A 25,857-nucleotide genomic window follows, 5' to 3' on the forward strand; every position below is an offset into this window, starting at 1 on the left:
TGGTCTATGTTTTACGATATAAAAACATTGTCTTTACGTCACATGTCGTTAACACGTTCACTGCCGATGCATTTCACCCTCATGCCACCTAGATCCCAGTCACATTTATGCTGGTGTTCTGCAATTATCTAAAATTGAGCGCAAGACGCGTAGGCTTTTATAAGCGTCCACTGGCAGTGAACGTTTTAAGAACTTCATTTCTTTCTTCGAGGCTTTGCGTGACGTCTGTCATTAAGAAACTTCGTCTTCAAGGAATGGGCGTTGAAATAAAGCAAACATTTTAATGAATGAAATGAAAGTAAACGGTATATTGATTGAAATGTATGAACAATGTAAAAGAACAGTTATTTATGTACTATACTGCACAGTAAGTTTCAGCAATGTAATTTATTATAATATCCTATGACAAATAATGAAACGACCAGATACATATTTAGCTCTGATCCATGAGGAAACAATCGCTGTGGGATGTAGACGAATCCTTTTGAACAGATTCAAAGATCGGTGCTAAGTCTATAGAGTTCTTGATCTGGCTCACGAATTCGTTTAGGTGCGGATTTTTATCTAAAATCAAATAAATTAGTCATCCGTTGTAGATAATGTTCATAACAACCGTTAAAGTAACAAATTTTTAAGAATATTCAATGTACGTTTTAAACATAACCTCAAAATAACTTATGTGATTGGTTTCTTCTGTCTGTGGATATTATTACCATTTATTATTTTTTATATTAAATTGCATTCGTACCTGCATCAGGTATGCTGAGTAGCGCCGCTACGGCCCTCATCGCAGACCTCTTCAGTTCGTCTTGCTTCTCGTACTCCTGTTTTACCGAATTGGCCTTTACTTTCATTGTCAATGTAGCTCGTAAAGGTTCCACCAGTTTGTCCAGCACTAAAAATACATCCGGTAAATATCCGTTTAAAAACATCGTTAGAGCAACTTACTCTGGAAGACTGCGCCTGGGCATATTTGAGATAATCTAGCAACCATTAGATACGTCAGCATCTTGATGTCATAATGATCTTTCAGTCCCGTTTCGACGTGGTTGATGAATTCGAATATATCGACTTTATCTAGACAAGAATCAAGGAGTGTATACATGCACTCGTAAGCGGCCTTTCTTATATCGAGTCCATCGTCGACCGTGTGCTTGAATGGTCCCATTTCCACCTCTCTAATCAGATCTCTCTAAAATAGTTAACAGATAAACGCAAATGTGAGATTATTTAATTCATGCTTTTCTTTTTTAAAGAGTACAACACTTTTTTAACTATTACGTATCAATGTACAATAATTTTAACTCGTATAATTTAATCACCGGAATAAAAACAATACCATTATTCTAAATTCGACACGGGTCGATTAAGATAAAGAACCTAAAAACATAACTTTCTGATTTTTTATCAATTTTTAACGTTCCCAGCCATTCGTAAATTGATCGCTTATTATGTGCGCTTGATTATTTTTCGAATAAACACTAAAAACGCATTTCTACTAATTTATATTTACTTTGCTTTTAATTTCAGACAATACTTGTAAATACACATAACCTTAAAATTTACAGATTCCTGTAAAAATGGTAAATTTGAGAATTGATCAGTTTTACAAATGAGTGCCCAGCAGCATACAAGTTGAACAACACATTAATTTATATTATTTTATAAGTTACATCTCAATATAAAATATAATACTGTCACTTTTCATTAGAGAAAGGCTACAAGCAGGTTTCCAAAAATAATTAAATGCGACTTGAAGAAATTAATGGTTGTGATGTGTGGTTGATTTTTTTTAATTTATAGGGAAAAAATGAACTGAATTTATAAGAAAAAAATAATTTTAAATATTGTTCAAGAACCTTACCTTAATGATAGTTTCTCCATAAAGTTGTGGTAGAATTGTGTCGAGAAGATCTCGAATCAGAGACGGTTTGTTATGCGCGGCGGAGTTGAAAGCCACCAAAGCGACGCGTCTGACGTTGAGGTCTGGGTCTTGCAATGTGTTCAAAAATTCACCGATGCATTGCCTTAACAGTGGATCGATCAAGGCAGGCTGATCGGAAATGGTGAATTTGACCGCTGTAACCACAGTGGTTCTCATGAGTGGCGAGGGAGAATTTAATGATCGTTTCAGCTTGGGCAGTAAGTTAGCGGGATCGATTAACGTCAGTTTTCCTAGACATTCCGCTACGACGTTGCGCGTTCCCTCTTCAACACACTCGCAGTGACGATACAGCTGTTGCCATATCGCAGGCACAAACGGCAAAAGCTGCTGGATGCCTTCGGCTGTATACGACAAACATGTGATAACCTGTAAATCGCAAAATAGGTGTTCAAGGTAGTTTACGAAGAAAACAATTTATGCAGTACTTACCTCTTTCAGCGAATGTAATAGGAGATATTGCCTTTTAGGTTGGTCTTGGCTTTCTTTCAAGATAAACGGTAGATACTGCTGCAGGTTTCCAATACAAATGCTACCGAGAGCATAACTAGCCGCGGACTTAACTTCTTCGGACACAACGGAAAATGAGTTTAGTATAACTTGTTTCAGGTTAGGAACTGACGTTAGATCTCTGCAACAGTAAAAAATATAGCTTGTACAAGTCCTATACACCCTCTCCAGCAATTAAAAAGACAAAGGAATTAATTCATATCGATTTGACATAAATCGTCTTATCAAAAATACTTCCTGAGGCAGGTAGGGCTCTTTGAAAATGAGCCCTTTGACATTGTTTTTATTTAATTCTTCAGATCACTGTTTATCTAGAAGTGTCAAACTTAGGTTATGTGTTAACTCTTATACGGACAGCCTTTTGATGTAAAAATGGTATTTTAATTGTACCCATATGCGTCACATTTGGGAGGGTCAGCTGATATTTTTCATTATATACAGTGAAAATTGGTTGTGATGTAACGACATTGCTTTCTACGACATATTGGATATAATGATGGAATTTGGAAGTCCCGATTTAATCCTATAGAAATACCATATTGAATTTTTTGAAATTTCAAATTCTTTCTAATATTTAGTAGTTGGCAAAAGTTGCCCGTATAAGAGCTAACTCTAACCTAGATAAACAATGATCAACAATTAAAAAAGAAAATAATGAAAAAAGGGCTCATCTTCAAAGAGCCCTACCTCCGTTTGGAAGCATTTTTGGATAAGACAATTTATCTCAAAGCGATATGAAATTATTCCTAGAATTTGCTGTTTTTATTTGTCGGTTTAGTTTCCGGACACCCGGTATAGTAAGTAACTTACATTTCTCTACCGATCTCCCCAACAACCAACAGGGCGAAAATTTGTTGAGAATCAGTCGAGGCAGTCTGTATCTCGTTAATGAACTGAGGTACCACGGGCAAAGCGTGAGCGTGGCAAGTGACCGTGATGGCCGCCACGCATTTAGCTAGGGAGTAGAAGGCCTGTTTGTGCAGAGTAGCCGTTTGGCACGTAGCAAGATTTGATATTGGCATGAGGAGAAGTCTTAGAAGGGAGTCGTAGTTCAGTCCTGGCAAGTTGCATTTGACGAGCGACTTGAAAAAGTCCAACATCGACTGGAGAGCGGTACCTAAACAGAATTCGTTAAAAAAAATTCTCGTTTCGTAAAAAATTCCGTACCTTGCAGCAACGGAGACTTGACTAGAAGGAGAACCTGGGGCATAATGGTATTATTGATATCTTGAAGGGCTCTTGGATGGTGAAGTGCCACCGACTTGAGAATGATTAACGTCCACTGTGCAATGTGTAGATCAGATTCGTCTAGCAGTGGTGGTACCTCGACGATGATCGGTTGCAGCAGTACCACGTTCAAATCATCGTGGTAATTCTTGATTAAGCAGTCGATTAACTGGAGAGTGCTAAGTTTAAGGGCACGTTGATTCTTGCGGAGAAACAGCCCCAAGATGGGCATCGCTTCTGGTAAAATAGGCAGCTCAATACCTGCGAATAATTCACTTACTAAGTAAATTATTGGGGCAAATTTAATTACAAGCAAATGTGTTATTAAAAGAAGTTTTATAGAATTTTATAACAAATAATGACTTACCTAATGGTGATCCGGCTATTTTCGTAAGAGCCTTAACCGTAGTCAGTCTAGTTATCTCATTCCTTAATCTATCCAAGAACAGGGGCAAGCAGAATGGTAATTCGCTTTTCAGATGGTCGCCCAGGTTGCAGACAACCTGCCCCATGGTAGAAATAGCTTTTTCCTTGACTTCCTGGTCAATGTCGGCCGTTCTAAGTCTAACTAACGTGCAGCTGTAGATATCTTTGGTAAAGGGGGTGAAATCAAATCCGGAGTTTATATTCAAAGGCCTGATGACCTTAACCAGTACTTGCAAAACATTTAAAGCCTCCGCGGTTATCTTATAGAAATTGTCACCAACAGCGTTGGTCACGGGTGGAAGCAATATACTTATATGCGGGTGGAAAACTTGCGGCTGATGGCTGGTCAGCAAGCAGTAAATAAACGACAAAGCATCTATTTTCATATTACTACTAGCGTTCTTTTCGCTCAGGGAATACAAAATTCCCGGTATTAAATCTCCAATATGGACACTTAATGCTCCCGGCAACACCATACATACTTCTTTTAATAATTGGAAGCAATCCTGTCTCGTTTTCATGCTTTTCTCTCGCATCTGTCCTTGAACTCCTTTCACGAGCAACTCAATCTGTTGTTGAAGCAAAGTCATCGGGGTCTCCTCTTCATCGTCCATCACCATAGCGTTCGGGTCCATATTCACATTTACCGTAGATCTAGTCTGTTTAAGTAAGGCGATGTAAGCGTGGAATATGTCGGATTTGACATTTTCCTCTCGTTCTGGAATTGTAAAATTGTGATATTTCTCTCGCTACATAGACCCTTGATATTTTAAAGAAATAAAATATCTATCTTTAATTTATACACGAAATAATGTTGCCCTACATAGCAACAAATTAATCCACAAGCTATAAATATGTTCATAAAAAAAATAATAATAATTTTTATATAAGCCGCATTAATAGATAGAGTAAAAAAAAATATATTTGTCGATTGATTTTATTTAAGAAAAAAAAAAGACAAAATATATAACATCGCAAAATTTCAACATACCTTTGAACCGGGCGATCAAAGCTGGTGACAGTACTTTATAGAATTCGGGAAGGAGCTCATGACGCGTGGATATGATCGCTTCGAGACATTTGGCGGCAGACCTTCGTACTTTCCAACTCATATCGTCGTCATCGCTGTACTCGTCGTTCTCCTCCTCCTCTTCGTCCTCATCGTAACCGTCCGTCTGGCTGTTTGCGCTCTCATCCTCATCATAGTTGTAATTGGGATCGTATGTCATGTACTTCAGACACAGGTCAGTTATCTAAAAATAAATATACAATAGAGGTAATCGAAACTATTAATAAATAACTCACAGATGGAATATTGGGCGTGATTTCCTTAGGGCATCGATTAATGAAGCTTTCGAACGCTTGCAAACAGAATTCTCTCAACTCGTCATCATCCACCTGGCTACACTGCAGAATGAGAGGCACGAATTTCTCGATGTGCTCCCCGAATTTGTGCCCCGACTGCCGACTGAAAAGAAATGCGTATATGAAAGTAACCCGAGACGGTCCGTAGCAAAATCGTCCCTTACCATACCGCAGCAATACACTGAACGTAAGTCCTGATTTGGGAGTTGTTCTTGTCGGAGCATAAGCCATCGAATAAGTGATCGATCAGTTTCGTGTAAAGTGTGTTGTTACACGATAGGACTAGGTTACTGCAAGCGCTGATGGTACGTTTCCTTACAGCCTGCCTCTGTGAGCATAGCTGCGGCAACAGAGCCGCTAGGATAGAACCGTGGAAAGCCTGCAACACTGGCCCAAATCGTAACAGCAAGTCTGTGATGATGTCGAGGGCTTCAAGTTGCACAGAAACATCTTCTTGCTGCAAAAGAACAAATAGAATGCCCGATAATTAAGGTGTTTATTATTAGCCGCTTTGTGATCGCTGTCTATTCCATAAAAATTAACATCTCAAGAAAATTTGCTTCGATACGCACTAAGTAAAACCCCTTTTGTGCAGATTTATGGTTATGAGTAATGGGATGACAATGCCATTTTTAATGTCTTGGCACAAGTACACTATTAAAATATCACTTTTCTATGAGAGTAAGGTTTGCATAAGAAAAACTGACTTACTCTTTCTATAGCCGTGGTCAAGCGTCCAGTGATTCTTTTGCAGATGTTCCCAGACAGTCCGCCAGGAGCCTGAGGTAACTCTGCTATAACCGTCTTAAGGCCAATGCTGGATATATCTCGTAACTGTTCTTTGTCTGATACCATGTTAGCACAGAGAGACTCGACGATTGTCTCCACCTGATATTCCTTAACTTTATTAACAAGGGGTCCCAAGCTGCAAAAAATATGAATGAAGCACTATGAGCTGATTTTTATAATACCATTACCATTTCACAGCTAAATTCTGAACTTCGCCATTCTTGTCTTCAAGCAGTTTAAGTAGCATTCGTACAACTTTTCTTTCAGAGTCATCATCGAGTTTGATACTGTCCTTCTGTAGTTCGGTCATTAAATCGTTAGTTGCCATAAACCGGAAATCTTTGTCCGATGAAGTCATCTGAAAGGAGACAGTGTTAACCTGTGCGAATGACGAATCATCCCGTACTAACCTTTTCGAGCAAATTTGCAATTTGATAAGAAACACTTGCCATGATTATTGTTTTTAGAGTACAATCGACAATAAAAATTTTAATAAACAATAAAAATTACAATTAATTAAAATTAATCACAGAAATCAATATAAGGTGTATACATTCAATAAGCAATTAAATAAAAACTATGTACACTTCATAATTTTGTAGGTTAATTGGAGATGGAGATAATCATCATATATTTACATATCCACTGTATTTATAGTTACACCCTCTAGTATTTCCTTAGCAAGATGAAATATTTACAAAACTCGGCGTGATAATGTATATATTTTAATTCTCGTTCTTACAACATGTAAAAGTATACTAAATTCACTTTATTCCATATCATTGCCAACTGCTCTCGATATGCAATCGCATTTTTTGCCGGTTCAAAATCGTCAATTATATACAAACGAATTTATGTTAATACAATCTCCGAGCCCAGCCAAACACGCTTAAAACTAAAAAAATATAAGACGCAATAAAATAATTATTTTTATTGTCACCTTACTAATATGAAACGCACTATATCTACGAAACGGAACGCAACCTCCATTTATGGCCGCCATTTTTGAAATTCGAAGGATCATATTTTAATTTTCCAACGAAATAACTGTACTAAAATACTGAATTAAGTCAGATTTTATTTATTAAAATATCATGTGTAGGTACATCCTGCGTCGATTAAGGAAATTGTTTATGTTAAAATCCAACCTTTATACAACCTAATCCACCCTGTATATCTAACACTACAGGCATTTTGAACCTAATTTCAATTTGTTGCGTAGTATGTTTATTTATATCTAGGTATACTTTTTACCTAGAATTTTTATTTTACACATTACGTGAAAAACAACTAGTGTCTGAAATAATATGATTAAAATTAAAAATCCAATAATGAAGTAATTACTGTTTCACTGTACTGAAATTAAAAAGTTTATTAATCCCACATTTTTAATAAAAAATGTATTTTTTTTACTTTAACGTTGGCAAGTCTTAGTTTAATAAATAAAGCCACCTATCACAAAGTAGCACTGAAATATTAGACCAGGGGCGGATCTGTTTTGATTACCTTCAGTACAACTTACATAATAAAAGTGTAGATCCCTAGATCTGGGCGAGGTCCGGAACATTTTCAAAATTGCAAAAATGTTTAAAAAATTTCAAAAAATCCTATTTTATAATAAAACAACACACCAAATTTCATTAAAATCGGTTCGATAGTTTTCGCAAAATAATTTTTTTAAACAAACTGAGAAAATTTTTTCGAATTTGCAAAATGTTGCACAGCCTCAAATAAAGCATCTAGATACTTGAAAATTTTTTCACATAGAAAAGACCGCTCAACCCTTCAAATGGTTTTTGAAAAATTGAAATCGGTTGATTAGGACGGTCACAGTAAATTTTTATAGTTAACACTCTTTTTTTTATTTTTAAACGATTAGATTACATTTATCAATTTGCATTTATTTTTTTTCAAAAATTATAATTTTAAAGCACTATTTTTTCTTAATTTTACCTGTATTTAACAAAAAAAATTATTTCCAAATAAAAAAAAAATTAATTTGTTTAAACAAAAATTATTTAAATAATTGTAATAATTGTAACTAAATACATTCATATGATTGAAATAGTTTTGTAATATATGCGTAAACAAATTTTTTCATTAAAAAACTGCAATAGCGTAGGGTAAAATATGTAGTATATTTAATGCATAAATAATAAACTGTGTTTATAACAAAATATGTGCAAATTAGACAGTTGGCATTACGATATTCGAATTCCTCGGCTCGCGAGACATCGGATTAAAAAAAAAGATCGAAATTGGTCCACTAGAAGCCGATAATGCAATTTTTTTCGTACCTTTGCATTTTGAACCTCCGAATTCAATGTCGGAGCGAAAGCCCCCTCCCCTACTTTTCGTGTTTTAAGTCACTTTTCGCGCGTGCGAGCGACAGCTTTTCCGCTGATTTATATATGTTGCCGATAACTTATGGATATGAAAATTTTTTCCAGCTTAAAACTCGGTAAAACGAAGCCACTGGATCAAAGATTGTTGCTAAATTGTTTATAGATTAACGGTATATGCCGATAAACTTTGACCGCTTATATCTCGAGAACCAATTAACGGAATTTAACTTTTTTAAAAAAAAAGAAGCATCTTTCCGAGCACTTTAAAATTATAATCTTTGAAAAAAACTAAATTGCAAATTGATAAATGTATTCTAATTGTTTAAAAATTAAAAAAAAGAGTTAACTTTAAATATTTACCATAGTCGTCCTAATCAACCGATTCAATTGGATTCAATTTTTCAAAAACCATTTGAAAGGTTGAGCGGTCTTTTCTGTGAAAAAATTTTCAAGTATCTAGATGCTTTATTTGAGGCTGTGCAACATTTTGAAAATTCGAATTTTTCGAAAAATTATTTTGCGAAAACTATCGAACCGATTTTAATGAAATTTGATGTGCTGCTTTATTACACTCTAAAGTTTTTTTTTATCAAAATTAAAATGCCCTCGGAGCAATAAAAATATTTTTAAAAAATTATCCAAAAGACAAGATTATTTTGCCTTTTAAATGTATTTATTTTTTTAAATGAAATTCAAAGAGGAAGTATATTTTCAGTCAGGAAAATTGAATAATTGCAAATATTTCAAATGGCGGTGATTTTTAACAGTAAGGCGATGTTTCATGTTGTATTAGCTATGTCCTGTGCAAATGTTCCGAAAAAAAAGGTCACGCAGTCAATGACTTACCGATGTGCCGATATGATAGACGATATTAGATTTTTTCCGGGGTGGGCTCCGGGCTTTCTGGGGTGTGCACGGCCCACCCCAGAAATCTCCCCCCCTAGCTACGCCCATGTTTCTACATAGAAAATTGTATATATTTACACACAAAAGTATTTATTAGAATCACCTAAAATAAATGTTTCCAAACCAAAAAATATTTTTTGATTTGCAAAAATAAGTTGTAGTATTAATATTTAAACAAGACTGAAGTACCTGAGTAACCAGTACGGCATATCAGTATTTCGTATACAAATTAGGAAATTTAACAATATCGCACTTTATATTTTTTAAAGAAAAAAACATGGGTATCATCCTTAGGTATTGCCAAATTTGTTCTTAAACATTTACCAGTCCCAAATAGTCTATATTGTCAAGAGGATCCATGTTAAAATTAGTCGATTGTATCTACGTATATTTCAAAATTCAAAAATCCGGCTCACTTAATTGTCATAATTTTACTAGATTATAGTAACACGGTTATTATTTGGCCACTAGTATCGTGATTCACACGCAAGAAGCCACAGGTAGATAAGTTAAGTATCAGAAACAGTGTTGCCAATGTTGTAACAGAATATTTTAGGTCAATATGGACAAAATCCCCATTCATATCTAGTAACTTGATCTAAGAAGATATAAACTGAATTTCACAGTAATACAATAGCACAAAATGTTGTTGACAACACCTTTGATACTCCTCAAAATCCCTCATAAGTTCGAACTACATAGGTACAAACTTACAAATTCTCACAATTTGACAAATTCCTCACATATTGGCAACAGTGATGGAAAAGGATGGAAAATACAAAGAGATGAATTCGACATTTCACTAAATTAGCTAAAATGCAGAGTATTTTATTTAATATTAAATATCAGTTTTTTCAATTTTGTTATATGCCTGCTTTTTAAAATATATTTTTCAAGCAATAATTTTAGACAACAAGAACTACATTGATATTTTCTGTATTATCTTACTTTGTAGGGGAGATTTGTCTGAGATTGCATAGTTTGAAATCCAAGATCTGTCTGTATGCTCAAAATTTGTCAAGAGCACAAAGAAATTTGCATGTTGCAATATATAGCCAATGTTTTGCAGATATTTTGGAGAAATTCTTTAAAAAATTAGCAGGCCATCTTTTAGTAAATATTTATACTTGAAGTGTTGATATAGAAATAATATAAAATTTTGTAATGTTATTATAATCTATTTTAGTCAGGAACTATGTTAAAAAATGCATCGTTCCCTGCTGCCCAATCAATATCTTCGCAAGAATAGGAGCTTTTATAAAAATGAGGTTTAGAATATCATTTCGAAAAAATTTGAGAGCATTTTTTCTTGCTGTACTTAAAAGTTACAGTCTACAAACACTAACAAATACAATATTAAACAAAAAATTGACATTTGAATGCAACACATAAAAATTTGGTACCAGTATATCAATCGATGTAATATTTGAGTAATTAAAAGTCTTCAGAAACGCTTTTAAACAACATGCCTATATTACTGACTCAGTTTAGTTGAGTATAATTATAATATTCATATTTTAAAAGTCTCAAAAGAAACATCTAGGGTTATATTTCTTGAGAACTAACATGTTGAATTAAAGAGGTATAGCTATACATACATGATATAAAGACGCTACTTACATAATGCTTGAACAAATCTAAATTAAGGCTAAGGATGCCACTGTTTTCTATGTGGAGAGGGGAGGAATAAAGCCCCTCCTTCCTGGTTCTCTCGAGCTCCATGAGAAAGGCATCTTCGTCGTAGGCATGCTTTTGGGGCAACGATGCTTGGCCGCATGGGACGGTGTTGAAATTAGCAGGATTCATTTTTAACCTAAAATCTATAGTTTCCATCAAAGGGTTTTAGAAAAATGTTTGCTCTAGGGCCAATAAGGTCTGAAAGTAATAAAACATTGTTCGTAACTTAAAAAGGATATTTAAATGAGGAAACAGTTAATAAAAATATTTGTCATAAACTGAACATTTTTGAAAAGTTATATTTAAAGCAAAATCATTGAAATTTAGTAGACTCCTGTGCTTCACTGAAGGTACAGACAGCCATGTCTTTTAACTGTTCAGGAATTTGAAAAAACAGTAAAGAAAATGGATATTTCTATATAAAATGATAAGTTTAAAGTTTAATGAAATGAGATATCACGTTAGTTTTCTCACCTTTATCCTAATTAGCAGCTAAATTTTGAAAATCTCTCCGGGAGTACAAACGGGTAAAAGAGTCGTCTCTTCTTTTCCAATTCCCACCAGAAAAAGAATGACCTCGTTGCCAACTTTTAAAAAATATTACATAGAATTATTACATATTTATTAAAAAAAACGTGATTGTTTTTCTTCTTCGTGAGAAAAACGTGTGGTATAAATAAATTCTAAATCCTATCAATTAAAATTGTACAATTTTTTGCTTATGGTACCAACCCCATAAAAAAATATTAAACCTTTGACTGAATTCCATAAATATCTCAAATTTTCGAAACGGAAATCTTTAAATAGGAATATATAACAGTTAGAAGGCAAATTTAATAAATAATTTCTTTTGAGCTATGCTAACTTCATAAAAATAAGTGCATAGTTATGCAACTTCTATACAGCAGTGTATTGAAGGCTTGTATAACTTGATATTTTTTTAGCACTGAATATCTATCTAATATGACATATGACCATGTAGTCTGTATTCTGTGGTTCATTGAAAATTGAAAATTCCTCAAATTCTGTTTTACAGTATTTTAAAAACTTTAAGCTTTATTGTCGGAAATATTTTGTATTTTATAATCTAAAAAACTATCAGTTTCTAATTAATACTTCATTTTTGTGCGGTTGTGAGGGAGATATAACACCCTGGAAGCACTAGATGTCTGTCTGTAAGTAATACAAAATATAATAAAGAAAAAATACGTAGATATGTATAGGTATCTGTTTTTATTCTTGTAGTAGGATGAAAAATGGAAAGAATAAACAAAACACGATATGTTGTAATACATATAAATCACATATCTTACATCGAACTTTAAAATACTACATGAAATATACACTAAAAGTATGTCAAAGCATGGGGATAAAAAATGGAAATTCTTTAAATTATCAACTCTTCTTGGGTTTTGTTTTTTGAGGTTTATCTACATCCTGCAAAACAAGGATTTTAGATTGAATTAACTAGGTACGTCAGAACACTATTCAACGTACAGAAGGTTGGGCCATTTGGGTGCTACTACCATTTCTTACCAACGGCCTCTGCGTCGAACTAGTCTCGTGCCTCCTTTCGACACTACAAAAAATAAAAAATTTGTCTTAATTACATCACAATCTTACCGTCTTCGCTAACTCTTTTATTAATATCGTTACCTGTTACTTCGTGAAGAAGATCCAGACTTCTTAAATATACCAGTAATTCTATCTTTCAGGTCTCTCTTACTGCCTCTATCTTCAATATCCGAATTGGAATTGGGCTAAAATCGAAACCACTTAAACTTGAATTATGTTTGTTTATTTTTATCGCAACACTAACCTTGGAAGAAAGAATCCTAGTAGGCGAGAATGTCCCCGGGTCTTGATCATCTATACTCCTAGATTTGGTCAATTTTTTCAGCTTTCCCATAATACCCTTCTTCTTTTTCTTGTCTCCTAAGTCGCTTTGGGTGGATCCACTGGACAACCTACTGTCAAGACTTGCGTCCCTTCGGGATCTACCAGTTTCCATATCTGAGTGTAGTTCCAAGGACGTCAGGCTTGACATGCTGTCATCGTTGTTCCATATCTTCTGTTCTGATTGAGTGGTGTGTTCCAGGGAAAGACTCTTCCTCTTTAGGCTGCCTTGAGAGATTACCGAGGCTTTTCTCATGTACGGTGTGCTGTATCTTGTTCCCGAGACATTTTCGTGTTCAGTGGACGTCGCCCGTCTCATTCCCATCGTCCTTCGTATTCTCTCCCTCTCGTATTCATCTTCGGAAAACCTCTGTAGTTTTCGTAAGTCTTCAGTTATATGTACGACTCTCTGCATTATATACTGTATTTGTTGTTGCTTCTCCTCTGGCGCTATAGAAGTCTCCCGTCTGTCCAAAGCCGGGGATGTTTCCCTTGATTTTGATTTTGTTCTTCTTGGTGGTGTTGGAGTGTAAGGAGCTTCGTTGTCTTTCGAAAAGAACAATTCAGGTGCTAGCTGTTTCAGGGTATCGACTTGCTCCACTAAAGCGGTGACTTTCCTGTCATCTTCCTGGTCTATACGCTTCTTTCCATTAATGGTTGACCTGTAGTCTTCCCTTTCCTTTTCGTATCTCTCTTTTTCCCTGCGCAGTTTCTCGTTGGTTGTTCGTAATTTAGCATGAGCGTCTCTCAGTTCCAACAAGTCGCATTGTAACTCGGTGATTTTCCTCTTATTTTCTTCCTGTTCTTCTTCGGAAGTCTTCTTAAATAGATCTTGCTTCCTCTTGGCTTCCAAACGTTCTTTGTCTCTTTCCCTCTCGACTTCGAACAGAGTCTGTCGTAAGTCTCTAGCAAGGGTAGCGGTTTCTTGAAGTAATCTCTGTTGTTCTTCCCTTTCTTTTTGCCAAGCCAGTTCCATTCTTGTCCTCAGACCGACTATTTTCGTCCTTCCACTGCTCAGGACTTTTTCTTCCTCTAATTCGTTGACCCTAGAATGCAATTCTGACAGTTTAACTTCGTAAGAAGAACGCTCTGAGACCAGCTCTGTCTTCAGCCTCGAGCTTTCCAGTCTAGCTTCTGAAAGTTCGTCTTCCATGCAACTGATTTGCTGCTCCAAAGTGGCTATTTTGGTTTTTGTCTCTTCCATCTAGAAATAAAATTTAGGTAACGTTGGAATATTTATTATTTCTTAAATTTAACTTTACCTCGTCATAATTTATGTTTTGTGAACCTCTCCTGGCTGCTTTAGGCGATTGTTTCAAATCACCAATTGTTTTCTGGGCAGATTCCAGCATATGCTTGTAAGTATCCTTTTCCCTTTTAAATCTAACCACTTGGTTCTGTAACGATTGTAATTCGCCATTCACTACGTTTATCTGACTTTCATACCTCATTTTGAGTTCCGCTAAATCAGATTTTTTGGATTTTTCAGCATTATTCAGTCTGCAAGGAAAAAGGGAATAACGAATAGGTAACTTGTTCTATTATGAAATTCTACAACGTACCTCACTCTCAGTTGTTTGATTTCTTTCTCCATAGCACTACTGTCAGCGCTTATATTTCTCTGTATCTTATTGACTTTCTCATAATCGTCGAGTTTCTTTTTTAATTCATCATTTTCTCTTCTCATAAAGTCCATTTGATCGTGTATTGAGTCGCATTCCTTTTTAAATTGCTCGCACTCCGACTGTTTCTCTTCAAGTAAAGCTTTTAGTCTTTGCTTTTCCAAATCTCCTCCATTGTATGATGTTCTGGAGAGTTCCTTCAATCTTTGGTCCAGTTCTAGTTTTTCCTTTACCCACAGGTCTTGTTTTGTGTTGAAGGTGTCTCTTACAATCCTCAGTTCATTTTCTACTTGGTCCAATTCTTTTTTCAGATTTTTATATTGCCTGCAAAATATGGATAATTAAAGGTGATGAGTAATTTGAACTTTTGTAACTTACGTCTCTAAAGTTTCCTTTTCCATTACCAATTTGGCTTTCGTTACTACGTGTTCTTCCTCTAATATTTCGTATTTAGCCGTTAAGTCATCATATTTTTGTCTTTCCCTGTCAATTGTATTTTCTAGCTCTAGGGGTAAAAAGGTGGTTAGTTTTTATATTCTCTGATTTTAAGTAACTTACTCTCAATGTTTTCTTGGAATTGTTTGATCTCTAGCTCTCTCTTTACTCCCCCGCCTGTATTCAACTCTAACTTTTTTATTTTAGCTTTCAGTGCAGCTAGTTCTAATTCTCTATTTTTCTGTTCTTTGTCACTGTTAGTTTTTAAGACTTCAATTTTTTTCCTTTCGTTCTAAAATCATTATATTGTATGCAATTTTATAAACGCACTTGTAAATAATTCTTAAAGATTACCTGCAAGTCTATCTCGAGTTCTTTGATTTTTCTGTCATGTTCCAATTTGGTATTTTTGTTTTCTAATTCCGATTTCTTAATTTTGTCTTCCAAATTCTTTGCAGTTTTGTTGGAAATTTCCAATTTTGATTCCAGCTCAGATACGTAAACCTTGGATTTACTTAACTCATCTTTTAATTTATTAATTTCTCTGTTCTCAAGTTCCCCAACTTTTAGGTTGGTTTTTGAAACAATTTCTCGTTCTTTTGCCAAACTGTCTTCCTACAAAAAAAAAAAAAAAAATTAATAGTACAGTATAACCTCGATAATCTGCCATGCACTATTGAAATTTGGGAAAAATTAGTGAAGCTTAGTGAAAATTATGATAATTCGAACTGCGTTCGGTCCCAATTAGTTCGGATTATCGAGGTTCTACCGTATTCAATTTTTTTTCGAAATTTGTACGTACCAGCTGCTTAACTAACTTGTTCTTTTGTTCTATTGTATTCTCTAGCCCTTTTATCTTAGTATTCAATCCCTCAACTTGCTGGCCAAGCTTTTTCTTTTCATTTTCGGTCTTGGTCTGTTCATTTTCCAAAGCTTTCAATTTCTGCTTTTCTTTATCGATCTATAAAAAATTTGTTGTTTAAAAAAGTCTAAACGGTGAATTATATTTACCTTATTTTCAAAGTTTTTATTTTGTTCTATCATTTTTTTATCAATTTCGTTGTATTTGTTTTCATATTTGATCAGTTGCGCTTCTAAATCTAAGATTTTCTGAGCTTTTCCAGTAATCTGGAACGAAAATTAAGTACATTTAATAGGAAATCAAAAGCATTGTGCGCGTTTTTATAACCTCGTTAGCTAACTTTGTTTTCTCCTCTAATTCCGTTTTCAACTTCTTGGTTTCTTTGTCTTTTGTTTCCAGAGAAAGTTTTAAAGACTCCGCTTTTTGTGTTAATAGTGTTATTTCATCTTGTTTACTTATTGCATTCCCTGAAATAAAATACACAAAGATAAACATAAATAATACAGGGGAATTGGATCTTACTTAAATTTGCTTTCAATTTAGATACTTCTTCATTTAAATTATCTTTATCATCATTTAATTTTGCTTGCTCTTCGTTGAGTTTATGAATTTTCTCTTGCAGTTTCCTCTTCTCCTCGTTGGCTGTGTCAAGATCTTCCTTTGTCTTTTTAAGGGCTTTGTTTAAATCTTCGTTTACTTTACTTCCTTTATCAATTTTCGATTTTTCTTCTTCTAATTCCTTCTTCATCGAATCATATTTTCTATTCATAGAAGCTAATTCTTGCAAAGCTTTTTCTATTTCTGCATTCTCTTTCATCTTTCTAACTTCCTCCTCCAATTTGATCTTTTCGTTTTCACTGGACTTCATCGCGACTAACATTTGACCTATTTCCTTTTCTAAATCACTGACCATCGTCTTAAGTTGGTCCCGTGATGTCAGCGAGGTGATTTTCTTTGGTACCCTTTGACTGAATTTTTTATAATCACCCTAAAATAAAAACTGTTATTGTTAATATTAATTAATTGCTATTCAGTAACCTTAAGTTCGACATGTCCCGATACATTTGAAGAACTGTGGGCTTCTTCAAGTTCTATAATCTTCTGATCCCTTTCAGCGAGTTCAACTTCAAGAGTAGCTATTTGGTCTATGTATTTGTCCAAGTTTTTGTCTGTTTTTAAACTCTTGGTGCTTCGTAACAAGCTAAGCCTCTTGTTTTCTGAGCCAAGTTTCTCATTTTCCGATTCCAAAGCTTGTACTTTGTTCCTAAGAACAGCTGCTTCTTGTTCAATGACTTGTAGTTGTCGCTTTAGATCTAACGTTTGTTGGTCCAGATCCAAAGACCTGAAAATTAAATAACTTTTAGGTATTGTCCGTTTATTAAAGTGTCAATTGAGCTTACTTGCTTTTCTGCATGCTTTTAGATCTTTTCTGAGTTAGACTAAGTTCAGCATGGAGTCGTTCACAGTCTCTTTCCTTTTCTATGAGTTTCTTCCTGAGGTCATTCGTTTCATCCTCTAATACTTTTAATTTTTGACTATTTAGACTGTTTCCATTGTCGCTACCTAACAACGACCGCCTATTGGTACTCTTGGCGGTACATTTATCTTGCAATTCCTTGACTTTAGCTTTCAATCTGTGGTTGTCCGCTTCGAGTTCCTCAACTTTCTTTCGAAGGACCGAAGCTTCTTGTTCGCTTAACTCCATTTGCAGCTTGAGTTCAGCCGGGTCGTCATCGTCGGACACCTCTCCTTTTTCCGGTGGTTCCGGGGTCAACCTCTGATTGGTAGGACTTAGTTTTCTACCTAGGTGAAGATGGAACTTAGAAAAGTAATATAAAAAATGTAAGATTGAACACCTCATCAAACTTAAGCAAGAAATTTGGAACATACTAAAATTGCAACTGTAGAAAATGGCTGGAATTATGTTGTTAATCACATTGCGTTAGTAGGCTACGTATATTATTCGATATACCTCTCGGAACTAAAATTAGAATTATTTTATCAAAATTTTGGGGCAGTTAGTAAGCTACCTTATACATAAAAGACATAAATATGTGTGCTTATAATTCAGGAACTGAGATAAAAACAGTGTAAACGAAAAATGGATGGCAAATATCATGATATTTATATAAATATCAAATATCGGATATATATCTTGATATATATCCGATATATATCAAGTCTTGATATTTATTTTTTTTAATTAATTAGTTTATGTATAATGTTATAGTAGCGAAATAAAATTAAGAAACTATTTAGGTAAATATTTTTATTCCAAATATCAAAAACAAGAACGAAAAAATAAATATAAATTCTGAAAGTACTACGAAAACTAACCAATTTACAACCAAGTCAACATAAATTTCATAATTATTAAAACAAATACAAACACACAGCACCTGCTCGAAATGTCTAAGACCTGGAGAAATAATGAAATAAAAATATTCATTCAATTTTACTTCGTTGAAAAATTCGGGGAATCGCATGAATAAACACGTTCGTCAACGATTAGCATACGGTTTTGCTGTCATCTGTTAACAGTTTTAGCAACTTTAAACCACTGGGAATCATTATTTAAATTTTTATAAATATCGTGATATATATCAAGTAATAAATATCGTGATAGATATCAATGATATATATCGGATATATATCATTGATATATATCATGCCAACCTTGCTGCAAATGTTCCTGGATTATACGCTTTAAAGATATTAGACACACAGTTTAGGGGATGAACATACTTCTGGCTCTGGTAGCCATTTTCTTCAGCTGCAAAACCAAAGATTCATTATCATCCTCAATCCTTGAGACTTTCTTGCGTAAAGTTTGAGCCTGAAAAGTTAAAAGAGAGCATTACCCATTACTGATAGCAGAGTCGACATCGGTGAAAAAGATCTTGCGGGTTGATACATTTTGGACATCGTTAGGTTTCTAAACTGTAAGGCGTTTAGTAGAATATTCCTAGATTTTCTTGATTCACTGTCGTCGTCAGTTTGTGTGTGTTTGTTATACATGGAGGGGTATGTCCAACTGTTTGACAGAGTCTGAGTGCTTATAGATACGTTGTTGTATAATGTTTGGGTGGATTTGTTTGAACGCGGAGATGATTTCACACGTTGGGTCTTGTTTGACAACCGTTTGGTCTGCTAATACAAAGATGAGTTACTTAATCCATAGCTAGCTCGTCGGATTCGAACTATGTATGAATTTAATTGTTATTTTACCTCTTCTTCTGCAAATTTAAGTTGTTCCCTAAGATCGGCCTCTCTTTCCAGGGAATCCTGAAGGTCTCGAAGCAGCTGGGCAGGGTCATCTTGTGAGCCTCCTCTTGTTAGCGATTCCCGAGAGACTTTCTTCTTGAAAACAAACTTTATCATTTAAGAGCCCAATTTTTCGATTATACTTACTTACACCGTCAGTTGAAGAGTTCTTTCCGATCGTTCCAAGCATAGGCGCTTTTTTTTTGGTTGCTGGGGCCTTACCATCCTCTGCTTTTAGTCTCTGGTTGGCTTCGTCGAGGTCTTTTTGTAGACGCAGCGAAACCTCGTTCGCCATTTTCAAATCTTGTTCTAGCTGTTTGATTTTTTCTATTTGGTTTAGTGTAGTACCGCTGCCTGAAATCTAAGTAAAAACGAGCAATATTTTACCCAAGTTTCTAAAGAAGAACTTACGTCCTTTAGCTTTTTCTCACACTCAGCTTTTTCAAACTCCAGTTGAGTAGATTTCCTTTCAGCTTTCCTTAACTTAAATGACAGTATTCTGCAATTCTTTGTCGTTTGGTCCAAGTCTTTCTTCAAAGAAGTATATTCGACTGCCTGATCTTCCCTGAAATAACACAAGAGTGTATAAAGTAAGCTATTTATTTATTACGTAGGTACCTAAAATTGTCTTGTAGCTCATCCATTTGTTCTTCCATATCTCTCAGTTCCTTTTTGATGTCTTCGTTCTCATCCATCAGTTCTTCGCATAAGGTTTCAGCAGCTAACAGTTTGGATCTTAGTTCATCGGCTACCTTCTGAGCTTGCTGAGCGGTTGGTCTTTGTTCTAAATCTTCTTCCAGTTCTTTAACTCTGAGTGTTAAACTTTTCTTCTCGTCCCTGTGATCTTCTAATTGTTGTTGCATCTCATTGCACTTCTGCTGCAGCTTAAGCACCTCCGTCGCAGTTGTCTTACTGGTTGTGGTTTCCATGGCAGCCAGCCTCCTGAGGAGGATGTCGCTCTTTTCACGTTCCAGCCTGTCGCATTTTGTTTTGGTCGTTTCCAACTCTTTCCTCAAGCTCTCCAGCTGGTCCCTGAACTCCGTGTCCTGCGCGTCGACCAGAGTTGTGTCCGTTGTCTCCGTTCCCGCCAAGCTTACGGTGTCGTCGTTGTCTGAGCTGTCTTGAGAGTGCGACTGTTCGTTTTTGGGTTTTGCTTTTACCTGAAGCGTTAAGGCGAGTCATTTTTTGAAAATCGAGTGTCATCTTGCGAAAGTGTGGGAATTGCACTGTTTTTTAGCGCCCACCGTATATTTTTTTAGGAATGTAAAGGTCCGTGGGAATATACTGTTTTTTACTTTCGAAAGATGAGTAAATTATTAGTTGTTAATTCTTCTGAACAAAATAATTCGTATTATTAAGACAATCAAAGCGTGTATAAACATCACATGTGAATTACACAATACTTCTCACTTGTATAGGTGTCTGAGTTATATACAAGGTGGAACAAAAACAGATACTTTTTGTAAATTTGTTAGTCTGTGTATTCATGATACATGAATTGTATCTGTTTTTGGTTACCCTCCTCTGTTCCTAAGAAGTTACGTAAATATTATTTCATTGTAAATTACAGAGGCAAAACAAGTATTTCACTTTTTTTTTTAATTTTCACCATTTCCAGTGCAATAACTAAAATAGTCTACCCATACCACAATAAGTGTGTGTGTTGTTGTTCTTCAAGCACTAAAAAACTTATATATCTGAATTAATGATAAATTAACTACTTCTACTTGAAATTAGAAATTCGTGTGGAATCTACTAAAAGCATAAAATTTCTCGAAATAAGGAACAGGTAAGGGTTAAAACAAACGCACAAACACGTAATTACATGAATTAAGAATTGTACATCGTGATTGGTTGGTTCCTCCGATAACGTCTTTACTTCTTTTATTTGTATCCTCCTCCCCCTTTCAGAAGATTCTTTGATAGCTTGCAATTTTTTCGCCCTAGTTGCTAAACTGTCAGTTTTGTTGAATACTGTCGACTTGTCTTTAATAGTAAAACTATCTGAAACTAAAAACGATTCGAATATTTTTTTGTCAAACAAAATACACTTGTTCAATTTATCTTTTTTAATCGCGGTTTACCGTTTCCAGTTAGACAGAAAAAAGTTTTAGCGAATCCCATTTGTTGATTTGACCTTAATTTTGGCCAAATTCAGGCTGAAGTCGTTTAATGAACCGTTAGACGTAACACGCATATAGCGCATGTGGTCGTTAAGTGGTATTTCCAGGATTTAACGCCACGTGCTCTAAAAATCGCGCTACTAAAATAAAATAATTAACCCTGAACCTGGTTTACTAATTTGGTCCTTCGTATCGTAAACGTTATTCATGATAATGAATAATAATGCGAAAAACGTGGGATTATTTATTTTGACTATGTTTATATTTCCATGTCGATATAAAAATTATGTCGGTTTTTGATATTTTTATTTTTTATTTTTGACTCGATATATTGAGTACAACTGTATCAATATTATTATTAAAGTAAGTATTAATTCCCCTGGTAAAGTTTCTAATAAAGAAAAAAAGTTGACTGTACTTTTCATGCCACATATATGTTATCCGTAGTATTTTTGCCGCCTGATCACGAATTCGGTGTCAGAATTGAGTTATTACATCACAGGAATTTGCTAACCTCAAAAAACAGGTCAAAAATAGCAAAAATTCACAAAAAAGTGCTAGGAAAAATACCAAAAATTTTTTTTTCTATATTCAAATGTTCATTTATACGGTTAAGACCCCGCCGAACGTGATCCGCAGTCACAATTGATGGTTCTTTTTCTAACCTCAAAATAACGGGTCAATTAAGGTCAGATAACACGAATTTTCCAAAAATAACAGATTCGCGCCAAATTTGGTATCCGGGGGTTTTCGGGGTCACTGATCACGAATCCGAGATCGGATGTACAGAATTCGTTTTTAAAAATTTAATCATTACCTAGAATAGAATAAGACATAGCCGAAAAAAAGAAGGTTAAAACATAATTGAACTCAGGTTGTAAAGTAAACAAAAATATTACCAAATGAATTTTGCAATTCTGACCTGGAATACGTAATCAGCGACACCGAAAACCCCCGTATACCAAATTTGGCGCGAATCTGTTATTTTTTGAAAATTTGGTCGAACATCTTGGATCCGCCATCTTGAATTTTGCAAAATTGACCTCGGATCCGTGATCAGCGTCCCCGAAAACCCCCGTATACCAAATTTGGCGTGAATCTGTTATTTTTTGAAAATTTGTGATATCTGACCATTATTGACCCGTTTTTTGAGGTTAGAAAAAGAATCATCAATTCTGACCGCGGATTCACATTCGGCGGGGTCTTAACCATATAAATGAACATTTGAATGTAGAAAAAAATGTTTTTTGTATTTTTCCTAACACATTCGTGAATTTTTGCTATTTTTGGCCTGTTTTTTGAGGTTAGGAAATTCCTGTGATGTGATAGCTCAATTCTGACACCGGATTCGTGATCAGGGGGCAAAAATACTACGAATAACATGCCGCATGAAAAGTACAGACAACTTTTTTTTTGTCATTGTGTAATTTGTCCAAAAAATTATTCATTATGATTTATAATTAACGCTATTCGAATTACTTTAAAATTCACATATTTAGATTGCCCTTTTTTAATATTCAGACAAAAAAAAACTATTGGAAGAAAAGCATAATTAAAAATCTTGCCTATTTGCGGCGAATTTTCCGGCGCCCCTGTATATTTTTAAATAATCATACTTATCGGCAAAAAATGTAAAACATAGTGATGCTTCAAAAACAAAAACTGATACAGGGCTTACACCTTTAGAAACTGGAAAATTTTTGGAATCTAATCGGAAACATCGGCGACTTTTTTTATTACCTGTTCTTTGTCCTGTGTCTATGGGTCTCTGTTTTCTCTTGGGTAATTTAATGCTGACCGTTGTAACTGGTTGGGTGTCATCTTCAAGATTGGCCAAGTCCGGGGTAGACGTCCACGAGGAGGGGTTGTTGTAGCCACTGTCACTGGAACTATTACTCTTGTCGCTCGCCAAATTGGAACTAGACACCCAACTCCTTCTCTTGGTTTCCCCATCACTTGAAAATATAAAATAGACCGAGTTCGAGGGATACAGATCCTCAGACTTACCTGGAGTTCCAAGATAAACTAGGGGTAGACGCTGTAGACGCGTCCCTACGTAAGCTCTTGTCATCATCCCTCTTTTTCCCGCCATGTTCCTTATAGTCCCTAAGAATAGTTAATCGAGTTTTTCACCACCGTACAACTAAATGGGGTAAATTAATTTTACCTGAAGCACCGTTTACACCTAGTGGGCCACCTTACTTGAGGGTGGAAACCCAGGGGGCACAGTGGGTCGCCTTTGGCTAGGGGGTATAAATGATGCATGATTTTCGCTGCACAACGCTGAAAGGAAGAACGAGACAAAATAGACACGATGTTTTTGTGCCCAATAAATTTGTAAGTGTTTTATTGTTGCTAGTTTGTTATATATTCTGATATGCGCAAGATTTTAATAATTAGCACTTCACTTTAAAAAATACGAGGTACTTCCGCTCTAGTATTGGTGAAATTAAGAAAGTTTTTGGATTTGGCAACTACAACGTCGCTGTCAATTAATACCTAGTTCATTTTCTTTTTGGCAAATAGCGTAGTATTTTTAAAATAAATCACTTCACTAATTTTCTCCAACTTATCGGTAACGACAAGGATATACACTTAAATGATTCTACCAGCTCTAAATCGACGGTTCTCCGAAATTTTTGTTTTAGAGCACGATTAACAGATAACCACCTGAGGGTGGTGGGTTATTTTAAAACGTGTTATCCTCCTTTATCCGTTTATTTTGGAGTCTAGTTTCAATTTAGGAACGTGGATCGTTAAAAGATCGCGTGTAGGGGCATTGCATTTTCGGAAATTTTCGGAATGCGGCAACCAGTTACGTGGTGTGTTGTAAATTATGTTAATGGGAAAAAAATGGTTGATTTTCAAGTACAACCGCCCGATTCCTGTTTCGAGTTCTATCTATATATAGCTTCAGCCTGTTAGCACACGCGTGTATACTCCGATCCGCATATAAATTAAAAAGTAATAAAACGACAATGTTAGCAATCACACGTACACTTACTGTGTATTTGTTACTGGATATTCACAACGGGGCACTGCACGGAAAAAAATTCATATAAAGCGCCGACCTTAGATCAGCGGATCCGCAACAGTATTATTTTAACTAATAACCTTAAGGTTACATAACACGGGGGCCAGTACATCGGTGTCCTGGTTTTTGGAAAAAATTTAATGCGAACATATACACACGTTGCCGCAAAGCGGAACACGGGCAGAGGTTCGAAGACGATACTACGTTCAAGTCCGAGTCCGACGTCACTTTTGCCAGCCAGATTTTCTTGCCGGGTACCGTATTGTAGCTCATCGCTTATCTAAATTCGGGACAGATGCCAAATATCGCGGGCTCTCTCTCTCTAAATCCTTATTTCTTAAAATCGACGGCGGGCAGTTCATCAGCTTTTTCCCTTATTCAACGCCACAACACCCCTCCGAAGCCAAGTGAACCGTTTACGCTCGGCAACCGGAGTATAAGTTATATATCGTAAAATTTCTGATGTCGCTTGACAGCCTGCCAAGACAGTCGTAAACACGTATTTTTGTCTTTCGTTGTTAAAAAATGGGCCACACTGGCGCACAAAAGGGTTGCAAAACAAAATATTTTCAAAATGAAGTCTATAAAAAGTACAACTTATACAAAATATTTACTTACGCAAATTTGCATTTATGTATTTTGCAATATTCAACGGGAATTGCCCAATTAAGAGAGATAAGAGAGCAAAAATAGTAAAAAAAAAACATAATTCCATAATTTATCTAAATCCATAAAACAAAGAAAATTTGAATAAAAAATAAATAGTAATAGATCACGAGCAGTTTTGTACCAGAAAATTAATTAAACAAACAAACAAAAACTAACGGAAAATGTGTTAAAAGCAGTAAAAACAATAAATCAAGGAAATACATTGCAGGAATAGGTGCTTATCTATCGATATATCCCACTTCTGCTGGAATGCCTTCAGTACAACACATAATAAAAGTGTAGATCACTAGATCTGGGCGAAGTCCGGAACATTTTCAAAATTGCAAAATTTTTTAAAAAATTTAAAAAAATACCTATTTTATCTGAGTTTTTACTTATATATTGGAACCTATGCATTTTGGAAGAATATTGAAGAGGAAAAAAGGTTTTAGTAGAATTGGGTTTTGCACAATGTACTGTAAGTTAAAAATGTTCAAATTAATTACCGATGTTGCAATATAGCAATAATTGATGAAAAAAAGGCAAAATAATCAAGTTTTTTCATTCTAATTTAGGTAAAAAAAAACCTTAGAGTATAATAAAACAACACACCACATTCCATTAAAATTGGTCCTATGGTTTTCGCAAAATAATTTTTTGGATACAAATTTTGAAAAAATTTTCGAATTTTGAAAATGTTGCACAGCCTCAAATAAAGCATCTAGATACTTGAAAATTTTTTCACATAGAAAAGACGGCTCAACCTTTCAAATGGGCTTTAAAAAA

General features: G+C 35.0%; 2 protein-coding genes across 7 annotated transcripts; both read right to left on the reverse strand.

Annotated features, from left to right (window-relative positions):
- Positions 1 to 278: 278 nt before the first annotated feature.
- On the reverse strand, positions 279 to 7,156 carry LOC108906822 (cullin-associated NEDD8-dissociated protein 1). The gene is made up of 14 exons (XM_018710224.2): positions 6,670 to 7,156; positions 6,448 to 6,617; positions 6,182 to 6,395; positions 5,635 to 5,927; positions 5,411 to 5,573; positions 5,097 to 5,358; positions 4,047 to 4,823; positions 3,620 to 3,940; positions 3,263 to 3,569; positions 2,375 to 2,573; positions 1,865 to 2,311; positions 949 to 1,192; positions 749 to 895; positions 279 to 564 (listed from the first exon to the last, which is right to left on the reverse strand). The coding sequence occupies exons 1-14, from the start codon at positions 6,709 to 6,711 to the stop codon at positions 434 to 436; spliced, it is 3,717 nt and encodes a 1,238-aa protein (XP_018565740.1). The 5' UTR covers positions 6,712 to 7,156; the 3' UTR covers positions 279 to 433.
- Positions 7,157 to 12,413: 5,257 nt separating this feature from the next.
- LOC108906825 (putative leucine-rich repeat-containing protein DDB_G0290503) lies at positions 12,414 to 24,770 on the reverse strand. Of its 6 annotated transcripts, none has more exons than XM_018710230.2 (25): positions 24,394 to 24,770; positions 23,557 to 23,672; positions 23,397 to 23,495; positions 23,130 to 23,344; positions 21,110 to 21,276; positions 19,885 to 20,426; positions 19,678 to 19,831; positions 19,418 to 19,627; positions 19,231 to 19,362; positions 18,864 to 19,152; positions 17,403 to 17,805; positions 17,041 to 17,344; positions 16,525 to 16,990; positions 16,330 to 16,469; positions 16,152 to 16,268; positions 15,943 to 16,101; positions 15,495 to 15,755; positions 15,264 to 15,432; positions 15,084 to 15,210; positions 14,646 to 15,029; positions 14,346 to 14,583; positions 13,007 to 14,287; positions 12,844 to 12,947; positions 12,685 to 12,766; positions 12,414 to 12,624 (listed from the first exon to the last, which is right to left on the reverse strand). In XM_018710230.2, the coding sequence occupies exons 2-25, from the start codon at positions 23,652 to 23,654 to the stop codon at positions 12,583 to 12,585; spliced, it is 6,183 nt and encodes a 2,060-aa protein (XP_018565746.1). In that variant the 5' UTR covers positions 23,655 to 23,672; positions 24,394 to 24,770; the 3' UTR covers positions 12,414 to 12,582. The 6 variants fall into 6 exon arrangements, with proteins under 6 accessions (XP_018565746.1, XP_018565744.1, XP_018565745.1 ...); XM_018710228.2 differs by having other exon boundaries at positions 19,231 to 19,359; positions 21,092 to 21,276; XM_018710229.2 differs by having other exon boundaries at positions 18,864 to 19,149; positions 21,092 to 21,276.
- Positions 24,771 to 25,857: the final 1,087 nt, after the last annotated feature.

Source organism: Anoplophora glabripennis, unplaced genomic scaffold (assembly GCF_000390285.2).
Source record: "Anoplophora glabripennis isolate ALB-LARVAE unplaced genomic scaffold, Agla_2.0 scaffold5, whole genome shotgun sequence".
Taxonomy (NCBI): Eukaryota; Metazoa; Arthropoda; class Insecta; order Coleoptera; family Cerambycidae; genus Anoplophora; species Anoplophora glabripennis.

Excerpts from the sequence above, each read along its gene's own strand:
- LOC108906825 (XM_018710227.2), bottom strand. The coding sequence starts at position 23,654 with ATGCATCATTTATACCCCCTAGCCAAAGGCGACCCACTGTGCCCCCTG. Across the intron at positions 23,345-23,396 it reads AGTTTATCTTGGAACTCCAG|TGATGGGGAAACCAAGAGAA; the intron begins GTAAGTCTGAGG and ends TATATTTTCAAG. Across the intron at positions 12,625-12,684 it reads CCCAAATGGCCCAACCTTCT|GATGTAGATAAACCTCAAAA; the intron begins GTACGTTGAATA and ends CTTGTTTTGCAG.
- LOC108906822 (XM_018710224.2), bottom strand. The coding sequence starts at position 6,711 with ATGGCAAGTGTTTCTTATCAAATTGCAAATTTGCTCGAAAAG. Across the intron at positions 3,941-4,046 it reads AATAGCCGGATCACCATTAG|GTATTGAGCTGCCTATTTTA; the intron begins GTAAGTCATTAT and ends AATTATTCGCAG. Across the intron at positions 896-948 it reads CCCAGGCGCAGTCTTCCAGA|TGCTGGACAAACTGGTGGAA; the intron begins GTAAGTTGCTCT and ends ATGTATTTTTAG.